Raw genomic sequence first — 20,464 nt, forward strand, 5'->3', positions numbered from 1 at the left:
GATCTATTCAGCCACATAAAACCCTCATCTGGATCTGGAAGACAAAGTGCGTGCCAAATATTAAATTCTTTGCCTGGTTACTCTTAAATGACAGGCTCAATACAAGAAACTTGCTGAGAAGAAGAAAGAAGTTCCTAGAGGAGGGATACAATTGTGTACTCTGCCAGGAAGGATTAGAAGAAACGTCGGAACATCTATTTTTCAGTGGTTATCTCTTGGCATCTCCTGGGATGGTAATCCAAATATCCATCAGAAGATATACATAGCCAAAGAGGAGTTCTTGCAACCTTTCTTTATGGAAGTCTTTATGATCGGGGCTTGGACTATTTGGAATGAAAGAAATGATTTCATTTTCAACAATAAGGCTCCAGGACTGGTTTCTTGGAGGGCTTCTTTTAAAGCTGAAGTAACAAGACATCCATGCAGAATTAAGCAGAGTCTCCACCATTCCATTAACCTTTGGCTTGAGGCCTTGTGAGGCCATGCTTTTTCTCTTAAGCTGTTGCAGCTTTGTACAGTCTTTTTTTTTTCTTTTTTTCTCCTTTCTTTTCCTGCTCCCTGCTTTTCCTAACCTCTGGTTAGGCTTAGTGTAAGTCTTTGTACTATCCTTGCTTAGTTTAATTTATTTCAGTTGCCGGGGGGCTTTGCCCCACGGTTTTTGCTCAAAAAAATTCATAAGTCTCTTGCGTATGCTTTCGGTTAGCTTCATAAAGTTGGTTCCGCATAGCGAGAGCTTGATCAAGGCACTTGGCAATCTTGGCATTCTTTTGGGCCAGGGTGTTCCGGTTATCCACGGTCTTATACAAAGCATGAGACTTCAAGAAAGACCGGTTGGCAACATCCTATAAGACCAAAAATGACAAATCAAAGATTAAAACTACTCGATACAAAAAAGCACTTGACAGGAGAAGGCATACCTTGATAAATTTGAAGCTCCATTGCATATAGTCTGCAAGCTTCTGTATATTCTCCACACTGAGCAGAGGATCATCAAAGAGTTCCTTACCCAACTCTTCTTGAGTAGAAGAAAGGAGAGATTGGAAGGGTACCACTCGAACACCAGATCTACCTGACCCGCCAGCTTCTCCACCACTAGCAGCGGCAGCAGTGGCGGCATCATTAGCAGCCGCAGATGGAGGAATTTGTTCAGTAGTTGGAGCAAACTTCTTTGCTCCAGGCGCACTTTCCTTTGTCGTGCCTAAAGTGCCCACCTCTTCGCACATTGCAGTATCAGAGCACTCGATCAACCTGATTATTGGAGAATTGGGGGACTAATTGAGTAGATGTCTCCGGATTATCTTCTATCCAGTTACGGAAATTTTGAATCTGAGCCTTCTATAATTGGAAATAAACTGATACTTGGGCCAAGCAGGACACTTACTCGCCGCTGTCAAGACAATAAACTTTTCCCCACAATAGTGATCCAGGGGTTGCCTTCCGCTTCTTTCCATTATCGCCATCAGATTGAGCGGCGTCAGCAAGAGACGAGGACATACTCATGTTTTGTAGTTCTTCTGTAAGAATAGCTTCATCAGAAAAACAAAAGAAGTATGCATGAAAAAATACTCGAGTATGATGATTGAATACTTACCTAGAAATTTTCGGGCGGGTTGCCTGCCCAGAACAAAACTGGAAGAGTCAGAGACTTGTCAAAATTGTCGAGTACTTTGCAGCATCTTTTCATCAAGTCAGACTGAAGAATTTGATCAGGAGAGAATCAAGATGGATCTCCCGTGCCTTCGTATCTGAATGCAGGATGCTGGCGCCATTGCAAAGGTTGTACTCGACGGCTCAGAAAGGAATACTACATGGTCTCCAGTGACCCCATTCTTCTTCAGTCTTGCAAGAGCACCGAGTAAGGTCGTCACTTGGTTTCCTCCAGGCCCGACACTCATCCAATTTGCCTGGGCCTTGGGGGCTCCAGGAGTCCTCTCAGGCAAAGGAGATTCAAAATTTCCGACATAAAACCAGAAGCTTTTCCACTCGACTCCTTTACTAGAAGGCTGGTAAGATAAGTACTCGCCTCGGTTTCGGGGCTTGAGCACCTCACAGTCTCGGAGCATCCGGAAGTACTTGGAAGACTACTCGACGTACCTGAAGGAAGGCCCAGAAACAACTAGAAGGATGTTCTGATTACTTGAAGTATTCGAAGATGCCTCACCAAGTACTCGATGCCTGCAGGACTCGGCTACGAAGAGCTCTAGGGCTTATCAGACCCGGGGCAGCGAGACTGCTCATAGGCATAGAATGTTCAAGAGTAAGGGATAGCGCATGGATGTACCTTACCTCTCTTGTAGCTACCCGAATAGATGTAGAACTAGCTACAGTACAAAGAAACTACCCGACTGTGTTGTAGTAGGACTCCGACAGTACTCGGTTAGGACTTTCCATGTAACCCTGTCTCCCAAGATATATAATGGTGGGCGGGGACCCTCTCAAAACACATCAACACCTAAGGCAATACAAGTAACCACACAGGACGTAGGGTATTATGCATCTCGCGGCCCGAACCTGTCTAAATCCTTAGGTTCCTTGCACCATCGAGTTTCAGAGCTAGTCGATCCCTACTTACAATCCTACTGCTAAGAGTATCTCTGAGCAGGCTTGGCGGTAAACACCGACATCGGCCGCGGCGGCGGAGCTCGAGCCCGCACGCGCACCAGCCGCGGTGGGGAAGCTCGGGCCGCTCCCTCCTTCCACCTCAATGTCTGCCAGCCTAGCTCCAACTCGACCTCCACTGGCCTAGATCCGCTCAGCTGGCCGCCCCTCCCTCTCCCTCTCCCTCTACCTCTCCCTCTCCCTCTCCGCCAGAACTAGACTCGCCCAGTGCCTCCAGCGATGCGTGGATCCGCTCTGGGTGTGACACCGGCCCTCCGCCCCCCTCCCCTATGGCGGCGGCAGCCGTCCCCGGTGTTGCGCTCTGCTCCTCGTCCGACCTCGCCACCCTCGCGCCGGGCGGTTGGGACGCGCGCGCGGGCGAGCCCGCGCCACCAGGGCGCGTAGCGGGCCTCCCCTATTCCGCTGAATGTAGCGGAATCCAGACCCTCCGCAAAGATAGCGTGAGTTATCCAGTAGACCGCTAAATGTAAAGGAAGCGTTGCTGAGTATGGTTGATATTGGTTACCATTTGAAGAATCATGGTGTCACCCTTACTGTTTCAGTATGGCATCACAATCAGGATATCACTCCGACTTATGAATTGGAGGAAGCCTGGGTACACATTACCAGGGTGCCACATGCTTATAGGAACTATCTTGTTTTCTGGGCCCTTGGTACAGTAATTGGAAATACACGGGAGGTGGATATGAACACCCACAGGAAGATGGGAATAATTAGAGTCAAAGTGGGGTTACTAGACAAATCTCAATTACCACTCACTACAGACCTAGTTTTTGGCACGGAAGGTTACCTTATCACTTATACTTTGGAGGATGAGCTGTTTGTACCAGCAGCGGTTACAAGTAGAGGATGTTGACCCCATGGATCAAGATGATTTCGGGGCTGGGAATGGTGGCACTGAGAATCCAGAAAGTGAGATGGCGGCAAAGAAACTTAAAAGAGATAGCAAGACAGATTCTTCAGCACCTCAGTCAGGGAGTACCAGTCCTACTCCAATGCAACATCTCATTGCTGTGACACCGTTGGGAAAACGACGTCCGTGCCCTCCGCCGAAACCATTAGTATTTTTGAAAAAGGATGATAAGTTGCCTCCGATTGCGGTGACTGTACCCAAAATGAGTTTTAGACCGGATTCTGGACGCATTGCTAGTAAGTATCATCCTTTGTTTTTTCGGATTTACGGTGATTTAAATTTGTGTTCACAACCTCATGCATCCTGTTCTGATGCAGATTCTGGGCTGCACGAAAAGGAGGCTACAGGGACAGTGAAACTTGTCCACCAGTCACCGCAAGTGGAGGGCAACACGGCCATACAGAGTTGCTGCGAGGAGGTGGTGCTCCAGAACGGGTGTTACACACATCCTGCACAGTCTGCTACCGCTGCTATCACCGAAAGTGAGCATCATCCTTTTTTCACAAACGACAAATATTTGTTTTGATGTTATAAACTTGACATCACTTGAAATATTTGCAGCAGCTTCGCAGGGGCAGACAGGGAGGGAGACAAATATTCCCGTTTTATGGGAAGCCACCTCACCTGCACCATCGCAAAAGGAGTCAGGACAGTCGGCATCGACTTGTTTTATGACACCAAATAAAAGAATCGAAGGTATTGCTTTAAATCCTTTTACCCAAGAGGGGTCAGTTTTGGTTGATGGCAAACGTTGAAGCGCTCGTTCTAATTACTCGTATACTGCAGACGGGATTCCTGCAGCTGACGAGCATGTATTGGAAAGGGCCAAGCGACGCACTGCAAGATGGAATTTAGATAGCCCGGCAGGGACGTCCCCACCAGGTAACATCTCTTTTAATATTAAGTTACCGGTGGACAATTGTGTTGCAAACCTAAAGTCTATCGGGATATCTATGGGTAGTAGTTCTAAAGAGATTAGTGTTTCTTCTAATGCACTGAAACGAATCGAAGTGGACAAAGTTAAGGTCAGCCAAAAAACAAAAGAGCAGATACTGTTTTAAATCCTTTTGATTTAAGTGATGAGGAGGATCTTGAAAATGAAAACAAGCTCCTTTCCCACTTAATCAAGGATATTACTGATGTGGATTTGGATGACCCGGACCTAGGCATGAGAATTTGTGACCTTAAGGTGACCGGGCGTAAGTCGAAATCAACAGCGAAAAAAGCCAAGGCGCGGAAAAAGGCCCAAAAACTAAACAAGTGTTTCCCCATGAAAGGATTCTATTGGAATAGCAGAGGTCTTTCAGACTTGGCTAAATATAGATACATCTCAGATGCAATTAGAGATCACAAACTAGACTTTGTTGCCGTCATGGAGACCGGGAAATAGGACATGTCTGGATCAAATCTTAACCGTCTTTCTGGCGACGGGGATTTATCTGGCATTGCCTCCCACCTAGGGGACGGTCGGGCGGTATTCTACTGGGAATTAACTCATCGGTCCTTGATCTGTCCATTATTGTGGAAGGGGAATTTTTTATTATGTTCCATCTCCGAAATAGAAACGATGACTTCAAATGGATTTTGATGGCAGTTTATGGTCCGGTACAAAATGATTTCAAAGCAGCTTTTCTGTCGGAACTCGTTCGTACGTGTCAACAGAATCCATTGCCCACCTTAATTGGGGGTGACTTTAACATCATGAGGCATAGTAAGGAAAAGAATAAAGATAACTTTAATCCTCGCTGGCCGTTCCTATTTAATGCCGTCATTGATAGCTTTGATCTTTGGGAGATAGAGTTAACAGGGAGACAATACACCTTTGAAAACTCTCTACCGGATCCGACCTATGAGAAGCTCGATAGAGTTCTAATGACAACTGAATGGGAATTCAAATACCCGATGGTAATAGTGCATGCGCTGGACAGAGGCGTCTCAGATCATACCCCGTTACTTTTGGAAAATGGTGACCCATCTTTTACGGGACATACAAAGCAATTCAAACTGGAACTTAGTTGGCCATCCCATGAGGATGTAAAAGAGCGGGTCACAGAAATTTGGAATAAACCAGTTAGCGGCCAAAATTCAGTGCAACTCTAGAATAGAAAATTGGGGGCACTTAGAAAGCACTTGTGGGGGAGGGCCCGCCACCACCATGGAGTGTATAAAACACAAAAGGAAAACCTCCAATCGGTAGTGACGAACCTAGATACCCAAGCTGAAATTAGAACACTCATGGACGAGGAGAGGAATCAACTGGAATCTGCTCGGGATGAATTGATAAAACTCCTGCGAGAGGAGGAACTCAAGTATTATCAACGGGCCAAAGTGACTGACGTTCTCTTGGGGGATAATAATACTCAGTACTTTCAGATGGTTGCAAATGGCAAACATCGTAAGAAACGTATCTTCTCCCTAGAACACGAGGGTGGAAAAATTGAGGGTCAGCATAACCTAAAAGGTTATATCACCCAATTTTACAAAGAATTATTCGGTCCTCCTGAAGAAAATAGTTTTTCTATAAGCGATAGGATGGATGATATCCCTCAAGTCAGTCCTCTAGAAAATGCATTCCTCATAGCTCCTTTCACTGAAAAGGAGATTCGAGATGCAATCTTTGAGATGGATCATAACAAAACGCCAGGACCTGACGGATTACCAGCTGAATTCTATCAGCAGTTTTGGGACGTCATTAAAGGGGACCTCATGCAAATGTTCCATGATCTGCATAAAGGTGATCTTCCTCTCTTCAATCTAAATTTTGGTGTCATAACGTTATTGCCGAAAACACAAGAAGCCAGCAAAATCCAGTAATACAGGCCGATCTACCTCTTGAATGTGAGTTTCAAAATCTTCAAGAAAGTGGCGACAATCCGTGTTAACTCGGTTGCCGATAACATAATTAGTACTTCATAGACGGCTTTTATGCATGGCCGAAACATTTTAGAAGGAGTTGCCATCTTGCATGAAACGGTCCACGAATTACACCACAAGAACCAGAGTGGGGTAATTTTCAAAATAGATTTTGAAAAAGCCTATGATAAAGTGAGGTGGAACTTCCTGTTTTAGATACTTAGCCTGAAAGGCTTTTTCACGCAAGTGGATTGAGTGGATTAAGTCTTTCATCTCAAGCAGAAGTGTAGCAGTAAACGTCAACGATGAGGTGGGTCCATATTTTCAAACAAAGAAAGGATTAAGGCAAGGTGACCCACTCTCACCCATCCTTTTTAATATAGTAGCTGATATGCTCGTACTTTTCATTAAGAGAGCAAAAGCAGAGGGTTTGCTGAGTGGTGTGGTGCCCCATCTGGTAGATGACGGGCTATCAATCCTACAATATGCTGATGATACTATCCTCTTTATGGATCATAACCTGGAGCAGGCTCATAATATGAAGACTATTCTTTGTGCTTTTGAGCAGCTATCGGGTTTCAAAATTAATGTCCATAAGAGTGAAATCTTCTGTTTTGGTGAAGCGAAGACTTGCGAAAGTCAGTACATGGAACTTTTTGGTTGTAATCCAGGATCTTTCCCAATCCGATACTTAGGTATTCCGATTCATTATAGGAAATTGTCTAATAGCGATTGGCTGAAGATCCAAGAACGGTTTGAAAAACGTCTCAGTAGTTGGAAAGATAAACACCTTTTAACTGGAGGTCGTTTAACTCTAATTAATTCTGTTCTTAGCAGCTTACCCATGTATATGATGTCCTTCTTTGAAATCCCAAAAGGGATTCGTAAAAATCTAGACTATTTTCGATCTAGATTTTTTTTGGCAAAGTGACGAGCATAAAAGAAAGTATCGGCTAGCAAAGTGGGACATCCTGTGTCAACCCAAGGATCAAGGGGGACTAGGGATTCACAATTTGGAATTAAAGAACATAGCTTTACTCAGTAAGTAGCTATACCGTCTGTTAACAACAGATGGAACTTGGCAGCAGATTTTACGCAATAAATACTTAGGGTCTAAGCCGTTGGTACAGGCCCAATGGAAGAGCGGAGATTCACATTTCAGGGCGAGCCTGATGAAGGTAAAACGAGATTTTCTATGATTCGAAACATTCATTATAAAGGATGGGTCTCAAGTAAGATTCTGGGAAGATTCTTGGTTAGGAAATAGTCCTTTACGCGATCAATACCCACAACTATATAATATAGTCAGAAAGAAGCAGGATGCGCTGACTGATGTACTAAGTACACAGATCCCGAACATCTCCTGGCGTAGAGATCTAGTTGACAATAAGCTGGTGATGTGGAACAATCTTGTCTCACGACTGTCAACTATTGTTCTCAGCCAAGAAAGAGATGACTTTAAATGGAATTTAGACCGGACAGGTGTTTTTTCGGTAAAATCACATTATCTGGGTTTAATCAATTAAAACATTCCTAACCTAAATAAGAGTATATGGAAATTAAAAGCCCCACTCAAGATAAAAATATTCCTTTGGTATCTTAGACGAGGCGTTATTCTTACAAAGGATAATCTTGCAAAACGTAATTGGCAGGGGAACCAACAGTGTTGTTTCTGTCATGAAAATGAAACGATACAACATCTGTTTTTTGACTGCCGATTCACGAGAATGGTATGTGCTATGGTCTATGTGGCCTGGGGTATACCAAAACCTTATAATATACAACGAATGTTTGGGAGCTGGCTCAATGGAATTTCTAAAGATTATAAGCCACTAGTACTTCTGGGCGCGGCAGCCTTGTGTTGGTCTGTTTGGCTATGCAGAAATACTGTGGTGTTCGATAACAAATTTTTTTCCTTTTTGCAGGTTATCTACTCAACTACGCACTGGCTCCGTACTTGGGCTATTCTTCAGAAGCATACTTTGCAGGACAAACTTGTAACGGCCTCTCTTTTCTTGGCACATGTGGTCAATGTTTTTTTTCACCCGGGCACATGGGTGGCGGTCTAGTCTTAGGATTGACAGTCATTAGTGTGGAAGGATATATATCAAACTCTGTTTAGGCTGTGTGTCGTTCCGACAGAGGTCGGGAAAATTTCAAGACGATGTATCACCTTGATGTATTGTGCTTGAAATAAATAAAATTTCCCTTTTCTAAAAAAACAAAATCCAGTAGACTGCTGCAGCAAGAAAAACAGTAAAGGTTTATTGAAGGAACCTTTACAGTGCACCGGTGTGAGCAGCCTAACAACTCCGGTAATCAGGCAGCGGAGATGGTTCCCGTCAGAGGCGGATCCAGGACCGAGAGTTGGTGTAACTGCAATTGGTGCGATGGCCATTGGTATCATTGCCAGTTGAGTTGTCGAAGGGCGATTTGCCCTGACAGACAATACTTCTAGCCTCGGAACTGAACACTTTATTCAGAAGTCTCTTGTCAAGAAAATGGAGGGGATTGAAGGGGGTTGGGGGGGTTTAAATCCCCCAACAAGTCAAAATCTCTCTCAATCCTTCACAATCCCTTTTGCAAAGGATTAATGGAACAAGCCCTGTAACCACCACACTACGTGTAGGGGAAGTGAACTTGAGTTCAAGCTGCTAGCGTCAGGTTACGTTGACCCTCATGTGACATTTATTTGACAGTAGAGCTAGTTACACGTGTATAAATTGTTGTTTATTCCATACTCCACCCGTCCTAAATCATAAATCACTTCAGTTTTGTTCTACGTAAAAAAATAATAATTTTATGTATTTTTAGAAAATATACTATAATAACATATAGATGCAATATCGAACATGTATATGGTGAATAAAATGAGACTGATTGGACATTGACGTGAATTGAATGAGATTACTTGGGTGTTGTCAATGTTGGCGGTTTTTTATAAACCTGATCAGAATAAAAGAAGTTAGACTAGTAATAAAATAAGTGAACTATAATTTATAATGTAGTGCATACCTAATACCCCCCCCCCCCCCCCCCCCCCCCCCGCAATTTGAATACATAGCTTTACGGGGAAAATATGACCATGTAAAATCAATGGCTGAGATATAAGAGGTACAAAGAGATATATAGAAAAAGGTGCCAAATATGTGGGACTAGTAACAAGATAGGTGGTGCTGGTACCGATATCAATTGAGTTATTAATATGTTCCGATTAGAAAAATAGCTTACCTTCAAAAATTAATTTTTTTAATTCACATAGCAGATCAATTGGCTAGCAATAATCAACAAAATAGTAAAGGAAGGTAAGTCTCTGCTTTCCAACCACTGTAACAAGCCTATTAGGATTAAGGTAATTAAGTACGACAATGTATGCTGTGCAAACCACCTTCGTATGCAAATTATAGAAACTCCAATCTGGGCCATCGGATCAACATCCAAGGGGCATGGGGGATGGAATAATTTTACAATCTGGACCCGCCCTTGGATTGGGTAATCACACTTTTGCAAATCCCTCCTCTCACCCTCCTGCGCCCCTCCCCTTGGATGTTGATCTGATGGCCCAGATTGGAGTTTCCATAGTTTGTATACGAAGATGGTTTGCATAACATACATTGCCAGTTAGTACAATATAGAAAGAAAATTAGCTTTAGAACAGTCTGGCTGGTCTCTCTAAGTGGTTGGCTAGCTTAGAATTAGGTGGAGCAAAACAAACTTATCAATGCTACAAAAGCGATTTGTAGCAACGCCCCGAATTTTTTAAGAGGCGGACCAAAATTTGACCCGTTGCTACAAATGGAGCGGGATTACTAGAGATGGATAGGAGTTGATGTGATTACCGCCTAATGACCAATCTCACCGTTGATGTCAAATGGATTTAGGGTTAATGTGCATGCATGCAGGGCTAATGTGCATGCGCTGAAATATGAGGTGGCAAAGAAGAAGCAGCAGCAGCAGCACGGTTCTCCTTCGAAAAAGAAGAGAAAGAAGTAGCAGCAGCTGATACCTGATAGCACGTACGGTAGCACCTCGTCCGTCAGGCAGGAAGCTTGTCGGGCCGTCCGGGAGGCCGCAGACCCCAGTGACTCTGATGATGAAGATGAGGGATGTGGTCGATCGAGGTGACTCCCGCGGCAAAGAAGGTCAAGATGAACAAAGCGGTGCCTGCATGGCAGCCTTCCTTCATATTGGTTTGTATATTTATTTTCTGCCGTGCCACATAGTTAGCTAATGTAGTGCTCTTTGCTTGAGGCTCCCATGCTTACATTGTCAATGTAGACAACCCTGCTGGTGATCCAATGAGAGGCAACTAACACTAATCCCGTCTAGTATTCAGACATGTCAAAACGGACCAGCATCTTCTCGCTGTCAAAGAGCTGGTCAGCAAGAGCTCCAACACCAGTAGAACCTAAAAACAAGAAAAGAGCCGGCCTATAGGTTGTCAAGGCCAGTCCTTGACCACAACACCCCCGGCAACAAAATTAACTGCTTCATCCAGGCCAACAACCCGCTCACGCAAATCTGTCAGCTAGACATGTGACGGAGAGCCCGGCAGCACCTGACAACTGAACAAAGCTCTTTTCGGGCTGCTCTTCGGGGGATTGTTATTGCCAAGGTGGGGTCCTTCTGCAATTGATTTAGAAGAGACTGTTACTGGCACGCTGGGATTTTGCGATTATTTCAGGTTTTACTCAAGCATCCTTGTAACTTGAAATGAACCTATGCTTCTCCTTATACGATTTGGCAGTGCACCTGCCGTATTTTTTCCACAAAAAAAAACTCTTTGCTGTAGCAATGTGCTCTAGCTCCTGAAGTCAGATAGCAGAGCCCATCTCACAAGGCCTCGAAAAGGAACACTGCACACAGGACATCTTTCCGCTGTTAAAAAACAGTTAATCGATTGATCAAATGGATGATACAAAATTTGAGTCTCCTCTTTGTTACACGCATGGAACAGTTTTTTTACAAGGAAACAGCGTGCTAGGTATCAAACAATTGTACAAAGAGTACAAAGAATTCTGGCTACATCGATAGCTCATACCTCACCCATCGTTACACCAACACTTCATGCATTGTGCACCATTTTGTCACGATATTTATACATTTTTGCAGCATTTCTAAACAGAGTACCGCTAGTTTGATAATGTTAGCTTGGTAAACGAATGGAGCAGTGGATGAATGAGCAGCAATGGACTCACAATGGAGCAGGTGCCTTTATCAGTGAAACTGAACTGGTGCGCTTCAACCCATCAGGCAGCAAGCTGTTAGCTTAGTTGACCTCACTGGCCTCCGCAACAGTGTGAATTCAAGGTGCGCATCAATCTGAAGTTCTGGACTGCTGCCCTAACTTCTCTCCAAGTGTCCTGCTCTTCTGTTGCAATGAGCACTTGCTTTCACAAGAGAATCTATGTCGTTGCACCAGAAACATCTCATTCAAAACACTGCTCCAGGTGTTTCAGATGTCAGAGTTGAAAAGCCACCATGATCTTATGGTTTATCCATGCTTGGAGCCTGCATCTGTGGCCCACCGACTGTGACTGGCTGCTGATTATGGGCATGAGGTGGTGTGACAACGTCTTCAGACAAGAAGTCCATCTGGTCCCACTGCACTTCTGCTATTTTCCATGTTAAGTCATCCAATTGCAACTACAATTACTTAACAACACAGATGAGTTTAAACAAGCTTATAATGAATTATTATCAAGGATACGTGCTGTTTTCCACATATCAGTAATGCTAACATCACCCTCTGTTAGGAGCCAGTAATCAGCATCCGTCTGCAAAATTTGTTAAGGATGGTAAGTGAATGGAGATATTGCAACAGGCTACTTTATAAATTTAGCAGGTCCTACGTGTAAAGATCTGCATTCAGGAGTCAAAAGAATTAAAACTCAAAAGCATATCAAAAGTTCATAGATGCATGCACAACGTTGTGTTATTTGATATGATTTCTGTAATTTGGATGTATTTTCAGATGGTCAAATGAACGATACCAAATTTCATGACCTTGGAAAAGAAATAGGCTTCGTCTTCGGGTACGTGTCCACCGGGACAAATGTACCAAGATTGCGAGAACAAAGTGGTGGAAGCTTAGAGGGGAAGCGGCACAAGCGTTTAAGGAAAGGATGCTAGGTGAGGGGCCTTGGGAAGAAGGAGAAGACGCAGATGACATGTGGCTAAAGATGGCAACATGTGTTCGGAAGGTGGCCTCAGAGGTGTTTGGCGTGAGTAAGGGAGGCAAACAGGAGGGGAAAGACACCTGGTGGTGGAACGACGAGGTGCAAAGGGCTATTAAGGAGAAGAAGGAGTGTTTCAAGCGTCTCCATCTTGACAAGAGTGCAGCCAACATCGAGGGTTATAAATTAGCGAAGAGGGTTGCAAAGCGAGCTGTGAGTGTAGCAAAAGGTAAGGCGTATGATGACCTGTATCAGCGGCTAGGCACGAAAGAAGGGGAAAAGGACATTTATAGGATGGCTAGGATCCGCGAGCGGAAGACAAGGGACATCAACCAAATCAAATGCATTAAGGATGGGACAGATCGACTGCTAGTGAAGGATGATGAGATCATGGATAGATGGAGAGAGTACTTCGACAAGTTGTTTAATGGGGAGAGTGAGAGCCCTACCCTTGAGTTAGATGACTCTTTTGACGATACCAACAGACGTTTTGTGAGGAGAATTCAGGAGGTAGAGATCGGGGAGGCTTTGAAGAGGATGAAGAGAGGTAAAGCATTGGGTCCTGATGGTATTCCCATTGAGGTGTGGAGATGCCTAGGGGATAGAGCAATAGTTTGGTTAACTAAGCTTTTTAATCTCATTTTTCGGTCAAACAAGATGCCGGAAGAATGGAGGAGAAGTATATTAGTACCTATCTTCAAAAACAAGGGCGATGTTCAAAGTTGTACTAACTACCGTGGGATTAAGCTGATGAGCCATACGATGAAGCTTTGGGAGAGGGTCATCGAGCATCGCCTAAGAAGAGGGACAAGTGTGACCCAAAACCAATTTGGGTTCATGCCTGGAAGGTCAACCATGGAGGCGATTTTCTTAATACGACAATTGATGGAGAGATATAGGGAGCAGAAGAAGGACTTGCACATGGTCTTCATTGACCTTGAGAAGGCATATGACAAAGTACCGAGAAATGTCATGTGGTGGGCTTTGGAGAAGCACAAAGTCCCAACCAAGTACATTACCCTCATTAAGGATATGTACAAAGATGCGACGACGTTTGTCCGGACATGTGATGGCAACACCACTGACTTTCCTATTAACATAGGCCTACACCAGGGGTCAGCATTGAGCCCTTATTTATTTGCTTTAGTGATGGATGAGATCACAAGGGATATACAAGGTGAGATCCCTTGGTGTATGCTCTTTGCTGATGATGTGGTGCTAATTGACGAGAGTAGGGCAGGGGTTAATAGGAAGTTAGAGCTGTGGAGACGCACGTTAGAGTCGAAAGGGTTCAGACTTAGTAGGACCAAGACCGAGTACATGATGTGCGATTTCAGCGCGACTAGGCATGAGGGGGGAGACGTTAGTCTAGATGGGCAAGTGGTGGTCCAGAAGGATACGTTTCGGTATTTAGGATCGGTGTTACAAAAGGATGGCGACATTGATGAAGATGTTAGGCATAGAATTTCAGCTGGCTGGTTGAAATGGCGGCAAGCTTCTGGCATCCTTTGTGACAAGAGGGTGCCACAAAAGCTAAAAGGCAAATTCTATAGGACAGCAATTCGTCCGGCGATATTATACGGTGCTGAATGTTGGCCTACAAAAAGACGACATGTGCAGCAACTGAGTGTAGCAGAGATGCGGATGTTGCGGTGGTTTTGCGGGCACACACGGAGGGATAGAGTCCGGAACGAAGTTATTCGGGATAGGGTCGGGGTGGCACCAATTGAGGAGAAACTTACTCAGCATCGGCTGAGATGGTTTGGACATGTCCAACGAAGGCCTCCTGAGGCGCCGGTGCGTAATGGGATCCTTGAGCTAGTCGATAATGTAAAGAGGGGTAGAGGTAGACCTAAACTGACGTGGGATGAGTCGGTTAAGAGAGACCTTAAGGATTGGAACATCTCTAAAGAGATAGCTTTGGATAGGAGCGCTTGGAGACTAGCTATCAATGTGCCTGAACCTTGAACTTATTTCTTTCGGGTTTCATCTCTAGCCTACCCCAACTTGCTTAGGAAAAAAGGTTATGTTGTTGTTGTTGTTGTTGTTGGAAAAGAAATAGGCTAAAAAAGTATAAACTTTAGAAAGATCTGGCTTACGTCAACATCCGAAGGAATAATCCTTGTCATCCCTCCAAAATCATGCAAAGCACTAGGATCCTGTGGAGTCCTCTGGCTTTGTTGAACATTTTGTTCCACATCCATTGCTGTGCTACATTGTCCACCATTTGTTGTATTGGAATCTTCAATGGGATAACGTCTAGGCATATTTGTATGCCTTGTAGGTGTTGCAACACCACCCAAGTCCTCAAATTTCTCATCAAATTGACTATCATTTGAACAGGGTTTTGATTAGCTAAAATTCAATCCAAACATATAACTTCACAAGAGGAATACAACATTACCTAACCAAGTAAACATCTATTGGTCCCATTGTACTTCTTAATACAATTCTATATCTCCTTTGAAGATAATCACCAACCTGCACAGGCAGCAAAAATACCCAAGAGTTACAAGTTTAACCACTACTATTTATTTGTGTACACAAAGCACATTATTTTACTGCCTCCTACCTCATCCGGATCCGGGACTTCAAGTGTAGTACCATGAGGTGCTTTTATCGCAATTAGTGTTTCATTCTGCAGAAAGAGCACAAATATTAACTACTGACCTACCATATAAATTGATTACAACAATAATAGTTTGATTTAAAGCAATGGATGATCTTCAAGGCTACAACAATATTACACTAAGTAAGCATTTAAGTAGAGTACCATACCTGAAAGCAGGGCAATCTCTTGATATCATCTTCAGTCACATATAGCCACCTAATAGACAAATGAAACTTCGACATTGTATTAAACAGTAACATACGAGAATAAGTAATGTAAAAGAAATATAGGTACCTTTGATTGTTTTCATCTTCAGTTAAGCCCCTTAGTTTTTCACGCATATCACTGAATGGGAAGCAAAACACTAGATTATGTACAGTTTTTGTTTGGAACTGTGACATACTAGCAGAGAGTAAGCTTTGCAGAGAAACATGCAATAGCTATACCGTATATGCTCATCTAATGCTTGCTCCTGCAGGCTAAGATTTTCAACTTCTGCCTGCAAAAATTGAGCTCAGGTTTAGTTATTAGCATACATCTCATGAAACAAAGGTACTCAGGTGCACAGCATGGTAATTTCAATATGAAAGCAAATTTATAGAAACTAATACCTGCAATGCAGAAATACCATTATCCAAATCAACACCTGAATCATCCAGGCCCCTGTAGTGTCATGCAAGATTAGCATCATGAAATAACAAGACCAATTGTTAATGATGTAAATAGTGCATTGTAATACAGGAAAAGAAGGGTTCACGAAAGAAAGCTATCTTACTTCCAACGGATTCTGTTCTTAAGTGTCTTCTCTATTAATCCAATTCCTTCAAGGACATTGGTAATGTCATATATCCGCCGTTTTTGAACCTAAATTGTAATAAATCATTGAATGTATACCAAGTGGACAAAAAGAGATGATAGCTGGAAATGAAGAAAATCTGCAACCTCTAGTGTTTCTGCAGCAATATTCAAATCTAAAATGCCATCTGGAGCCTGCTTGAGCAGGTTAATGAACTTTTTTGTCAGAAGCCCTGAACAACGATCAGAAGGATATAAGTAACAGCAAGCATTACTATGGAAAGGGTAATATTACTCAAATCCAAAAGAAGAAATCTAAGATGTAGTGTTATACCCAATGAACTGTCATAGCGGCAAGTGCCAGCAGGCGTTTCTGGATTGAGAGGTGAACCTGCGCGTACAAAAACATTCATCTTTACCCTTTTGTTCCAGGCAAACATAAATGAAGAAGAGTTCAAAGCAAATGACCATGGCATATAGTTAAATAAGTTTCGACTCACCAACATTTGACGTAGGCGTTTGAGGCCCAGCTTTATTGTTCTTCGCCTTTGACTTCGAAGTTTTAACAGTTTTTCCAGAGACTGGAGTGAGCATCGAACTACCAGGAAATCCAGTGCTAGTAATAATACAGTCACTTGACTCAGCAGCATCATTGTCTTCAGATGTGGCTTTTCTTTTTAGCTGCAGAAGAGAAACGGACTTGTGTTACATAGCTGTCATTAATAGCTAAAATATTAAGGATATGCTAAAATGTGACAATAGAATTTGTGGACATGGTCTAGAAAGCAGAAAAAGAGCTGACGCCAATCGGGCATCATTAGTGGCATGGAACCATTACACTTCATTGATGTAGTCAACCTAGAGGCTAAGGCATATAAATGCTGACCCACAAGGTTATATCATAACGCTAAGTGAAACTATGACAATTTGCAGCTTTTACCTAAAATAAATGGCCCGGGAGTTCCATGTGAACTACCAGAAAGAAGTAACGAGAAAGTTTCAGACAGAATGGTTACAAGAGAACATGATCACATCTCCCAGGGCTTGCATAGACACATGTTGGCAAAAAGAAAGGATAAAGCATAGAATTTCATTTGAGCATTTTATTTTCATTTGGCAAGCCTACAGAGACAAGTATGGAGTGCAGGGGTACACCTCAACAGTGTACAATCAAGTCCTGCTGCAAGCCAAATGATACTCGCAGCCACACAATATGCAGGCTATTATGGCAATGATTAAGGGAATAGGTTATTTGTATCTGTTGACCAAGTTTCCATGTATCCCAGATCTCTTGGTGGATGACATCTGCATCACATAGATTATTACTCTTTACAAGACAAAACTTTCCCTCCATTTCCAAATCTCGCAGCATGGTAACAACTGTGTGAGATAAATTGTTTCTTCTTTGGATCCTGGATTCCTGGTTGCATAGGCACAACAATTACAGTTCGCGCCTACCTGACGTCTAATAATTGCGAGTACGGAGCATTTGAGCTTCCTGATACTCAGGGAAGACTTCCAGGGAGCTACGAAATTGGCCAGAATTTGACGCGGTTCAACTTATGACCGGTGCAGCTAAACACAAATCCACACATATGAACAATAGCAGACGGAAAATTCGCCGCCTTAAAACATCTGAAGACAGTGACTGTAAGCTGACCAGAAAAACACAAGGGAAACAAATCCGGAGGTTCTCGCTGAGCTAAAAGCATCGTCTCACCGGCGTCCGGATGACCAGCCCCTCCTCGATAGTATCAGAAGCGCCCGCCGCGCCGACGCCGCCCGAGGTGGCGGCTGGGGCCGCGGCCGCTGCCGGCGTGGGGAAGCGGTGGTAGTCGTCGGGCGCGGCGAAGGGCGGCCGCGACGGCGAGGCGAAGGCGATGGGCGGGCGCAGCGACTGCAGGATCTTCTGCGCGGCCGGCGGCCTGCCGCTGCCGACCCCCGACATGTGGCTCCCACCCCCACAGCCGGCGGCGACCACCCCCGGATCTCCCGCGATCGCGCGGAGGGGCGCGGGGCTCCCCGGAGCCCGATCGACGGAGGGGAAGCCGGGGGCCTCGCCGGAGCTAGGGTTCCGGCGGCGGCGGGCGGCGGGGACGGGCGAGGAGGGAGGCGGGTGGGTGGGGTTAGCGAGGTAGGGGAGGGAGGGAAGGGAAGAGGGGTAAAGGGGAATAGAGGAGGGAGAGAGGGAAGAGAGAGAAAGCGAGCAGAAAACGAGGGAACGGAGGGAGGAGGGAAATTATAAGTAGAGCGGCGTTTGGGGCTGGACATGGGCCGCCGCCGCCGCCCAGGCTGGATTTCTAATGGGCCGGCCACGCGGTTTCGCTTCGTGGGCCGCCGGGACCGCGCTTAACGTTCTATTTCCATTTTCATTTCCATTTCCATCCCGCTAGTTTTGGGTTGGAGTTTCCCGTCCCCGTCTTGAGGTCTTCGTCTTCTGTCGACTGGGGTTGTTCATGAAGGCGATTGGCGTCTGATCCCGGTCTGCGTGATGATGATGTGGCCAAGAGCGGGCTATTTGCCGGTGCGTTCAATGTTTTATGGTACGGTTTGTTCGTAGCCGTGCTACTATTGGCGTTCAAACGTGATATTGCATCGTAAGTTGGTGTGTCGGCTTTGAGCTTCCTCCTCGACGTGCTCTGTTACTGGCAATGGACACAGGCAAGCAGCGGCGATCCTGGCCAACAGAAACGACGATCTCCGGGAGCTTCTTACAAGGACTTCAATGTAATTTTCTTTGTTGTGGGGCTCCTTTGCAAGGGGCTGGATGTAATATCAATCTATATTTAATAAAATCCAACCCTTTTTCTCAAAAACAAAATTCCATTTCCATCCGTGTGAATGTAAACCTGGTAAAAACTAAGAAATGTTTGAATCTGACTGAACGGTCGAGAATTTTAAAACATTGACGTCGCGGGTCAGTCCAACAAATTCATATTATGCTCTTGAAATTTAAATTACAGGCAATCATTTAATCATTTGTATTTTGCTTTTATAATACTGTATGCTGAAATTAGAAGGCCGTAGGAAATGGAATAGAATAGACGGGTGGGGAATCCAAAACAGCGGGCGGTAGCTCACAGTTCACGCCCCGTATTGATGGTTGCTGGCATGCTGCATGTAGAGAGGATAAGCATGACGGATACGGACGGATTCGGAAAGTGGGGAGGATTGATAAAATCATCGACTTGACTCTTGAGGTCGAAACGGGGAGCGCAAAATACAAAACTTCAAGTTGGGCTCCAGTACGTATGTCTGAGTGACGTATGCAGAATTGGAGATGGTCAGATATGGATGGTTAGCTTGGCATTTCCCATTAAGTGAACATCAATGTTTTGAGTTGCAGTTTGAAATTTCAGTTCGTTTTCTTTTCCTCCCGATCCCGAGCAGGAAACGTTGTCAAAAAATACAGTTACGAAGGTCGTCGTTGGTGGATTTTTTTTCGCAACTCGAGTTGATATATTATTATTTGTGAAACCTAAAGGATTCAGGTTGCAATTTTAAAAATTGAGAATAAAAAAGTGGGAAGTTTTGAGCTCCTAGAATTTAATTATGAAACATTCGCTATGTGTTTTTTCAGTGAAAAAATTATTAGCAAAATTCTTCCAAGCAAAGAGTTGGTACACGTAGCTATGAAAAGGAGAGAGAAAGAGAAAAATAAAATAAAATTCAGGCACAAAGCAAAACTGGATGTCAACAACAACGAGCATCGCAACAACCCTGAAAAATACTTGCTTGTTGCACTTTCTAGTTTTCTACTTCTCTTCCACAGCATATGGAAAGCCTCTCAAAAATGGATTGTATTGACCCCTAGGGGTCCCTTTCTTTCTACTTATTACAAATGGCTTAAAACTACTTGATATCCTCCGATCCTTTCCATTCCTTTAACACCCTCTCAATATATTGAACCTCGCTGGTGGCGAAGTCTTAGCAAAGAATCAACCCCACGTACTTGGTCATTTGCTGCACTTGATTTACTCGTAATTGCTATATAGCTTTTGATATCTTTAGAGCATCTCTAACAGACTCTTTAAATCCATTCAGATCTGTACAAATGGAAAAAAAACACTGGAAAAAAGTGATCTAACAGTCTCTTCTTCTTCCTCTCTATTCTATCTCACTCGGTATCCCACCCCATCCACTAGGCATCTTTGCCGAGTGATTCCACTTACCATCTCGCTCTCGCATGGCGCCCCTATAGATGGCCAAACAGGCGGCCCGACATGGGCCCGCTGAAGCACAACCCATTTAGGCACAGTTACTAAATGAGTCATGTCGCGCCCGCCCATGGGTCGAGCTGCCAGCCCAGGAACCGCACGAAGGTACATTGAGCGTGTCATGCGGCCTGTTTAGCTCATCCGCCTGGTTGTGCTGCTATCGGTCCTACCGGCGGCCACCTGTCGCACCTCACCGCTGTTCCCGCCCCCTCGGCCACGACTCACTGTCGTTCCCTAGCCCACACTGTCGTGCCTCTCTACCACCCTCGGCACATCGGGT

At 44.4% G+C, this 20,464-nt stretch overlaps 1 protein-coding gene across 2 annotated transcripts; it reads right to left on the bottom strand.

The window, feature by feature from the left end:
* Nucleotides 1-11,264: 11,264 nt before the first annotated feature.
* Nucleotides 11,265-18,109, bottom strand: LOC120655978 (transcription factor E2FA-like). Of its 2 annotated transcripts, none has more exons than XM_039933971.1 (14): nucleotides 17,688-18,109; nucleotides 16,468-16,648; nucleotides 16,302-16,358; nucleotides 16,115-16,200; nucleotides 15,948-16,036; nucleotides 15,784-15,835; nucleotides 15,619-15,671; nucleotides 15,467-15,517; nucleotides 15,340-15,388; nucleotides 15,134-15,199; nucleotides 14,966-15,042; nucleotides 14,661-14,889; nucleotides 12,096-12,162; nucleotides 11,265-11,997 (listed from the first exon to the last, which is right to left on the bottom strand). In XM_039933971.1, exons 1-14 carry the CDS (start codon nucleotides 17,913-17,915, stop codon nucleotides 11,873-11,875), a joined length of 1,410 nt encoding a protein of 469 aa, XP_039789905.1. In that variant the 5' UTR covers nucleotides 17,916-18,109; the 3' UTR covers nucleotides 11,265-11,872. The 2 variants fall into 2 exon arrangements, with proteins under 2 accessions (XP_039789905.1, XP_039789904.1); XM_039933970.1 differs by having other exon boundaries at nucleotides 11,265-12,000; nucleotides 17,688-18,106.
* Nucleotides 18,110-20,464: the final 2,355 nt, after the last annotated feature.

The sequence above is a fragment of the Panicum virgatum genome, chromosome 1N, assembly GCF_016808335.1.
Source record: "Panicum virgatum strain AP13 chromosome 1N, P.virgatum_v5, whole genome shotgun sequence".
Taxonomy (NCBI): domain Eukaryota; kingdom Viridiplantae; phylum Streptophyta; class Magnoliopsida; order Poales; family Poaceae; genus Panicum; species Panicum virgatum.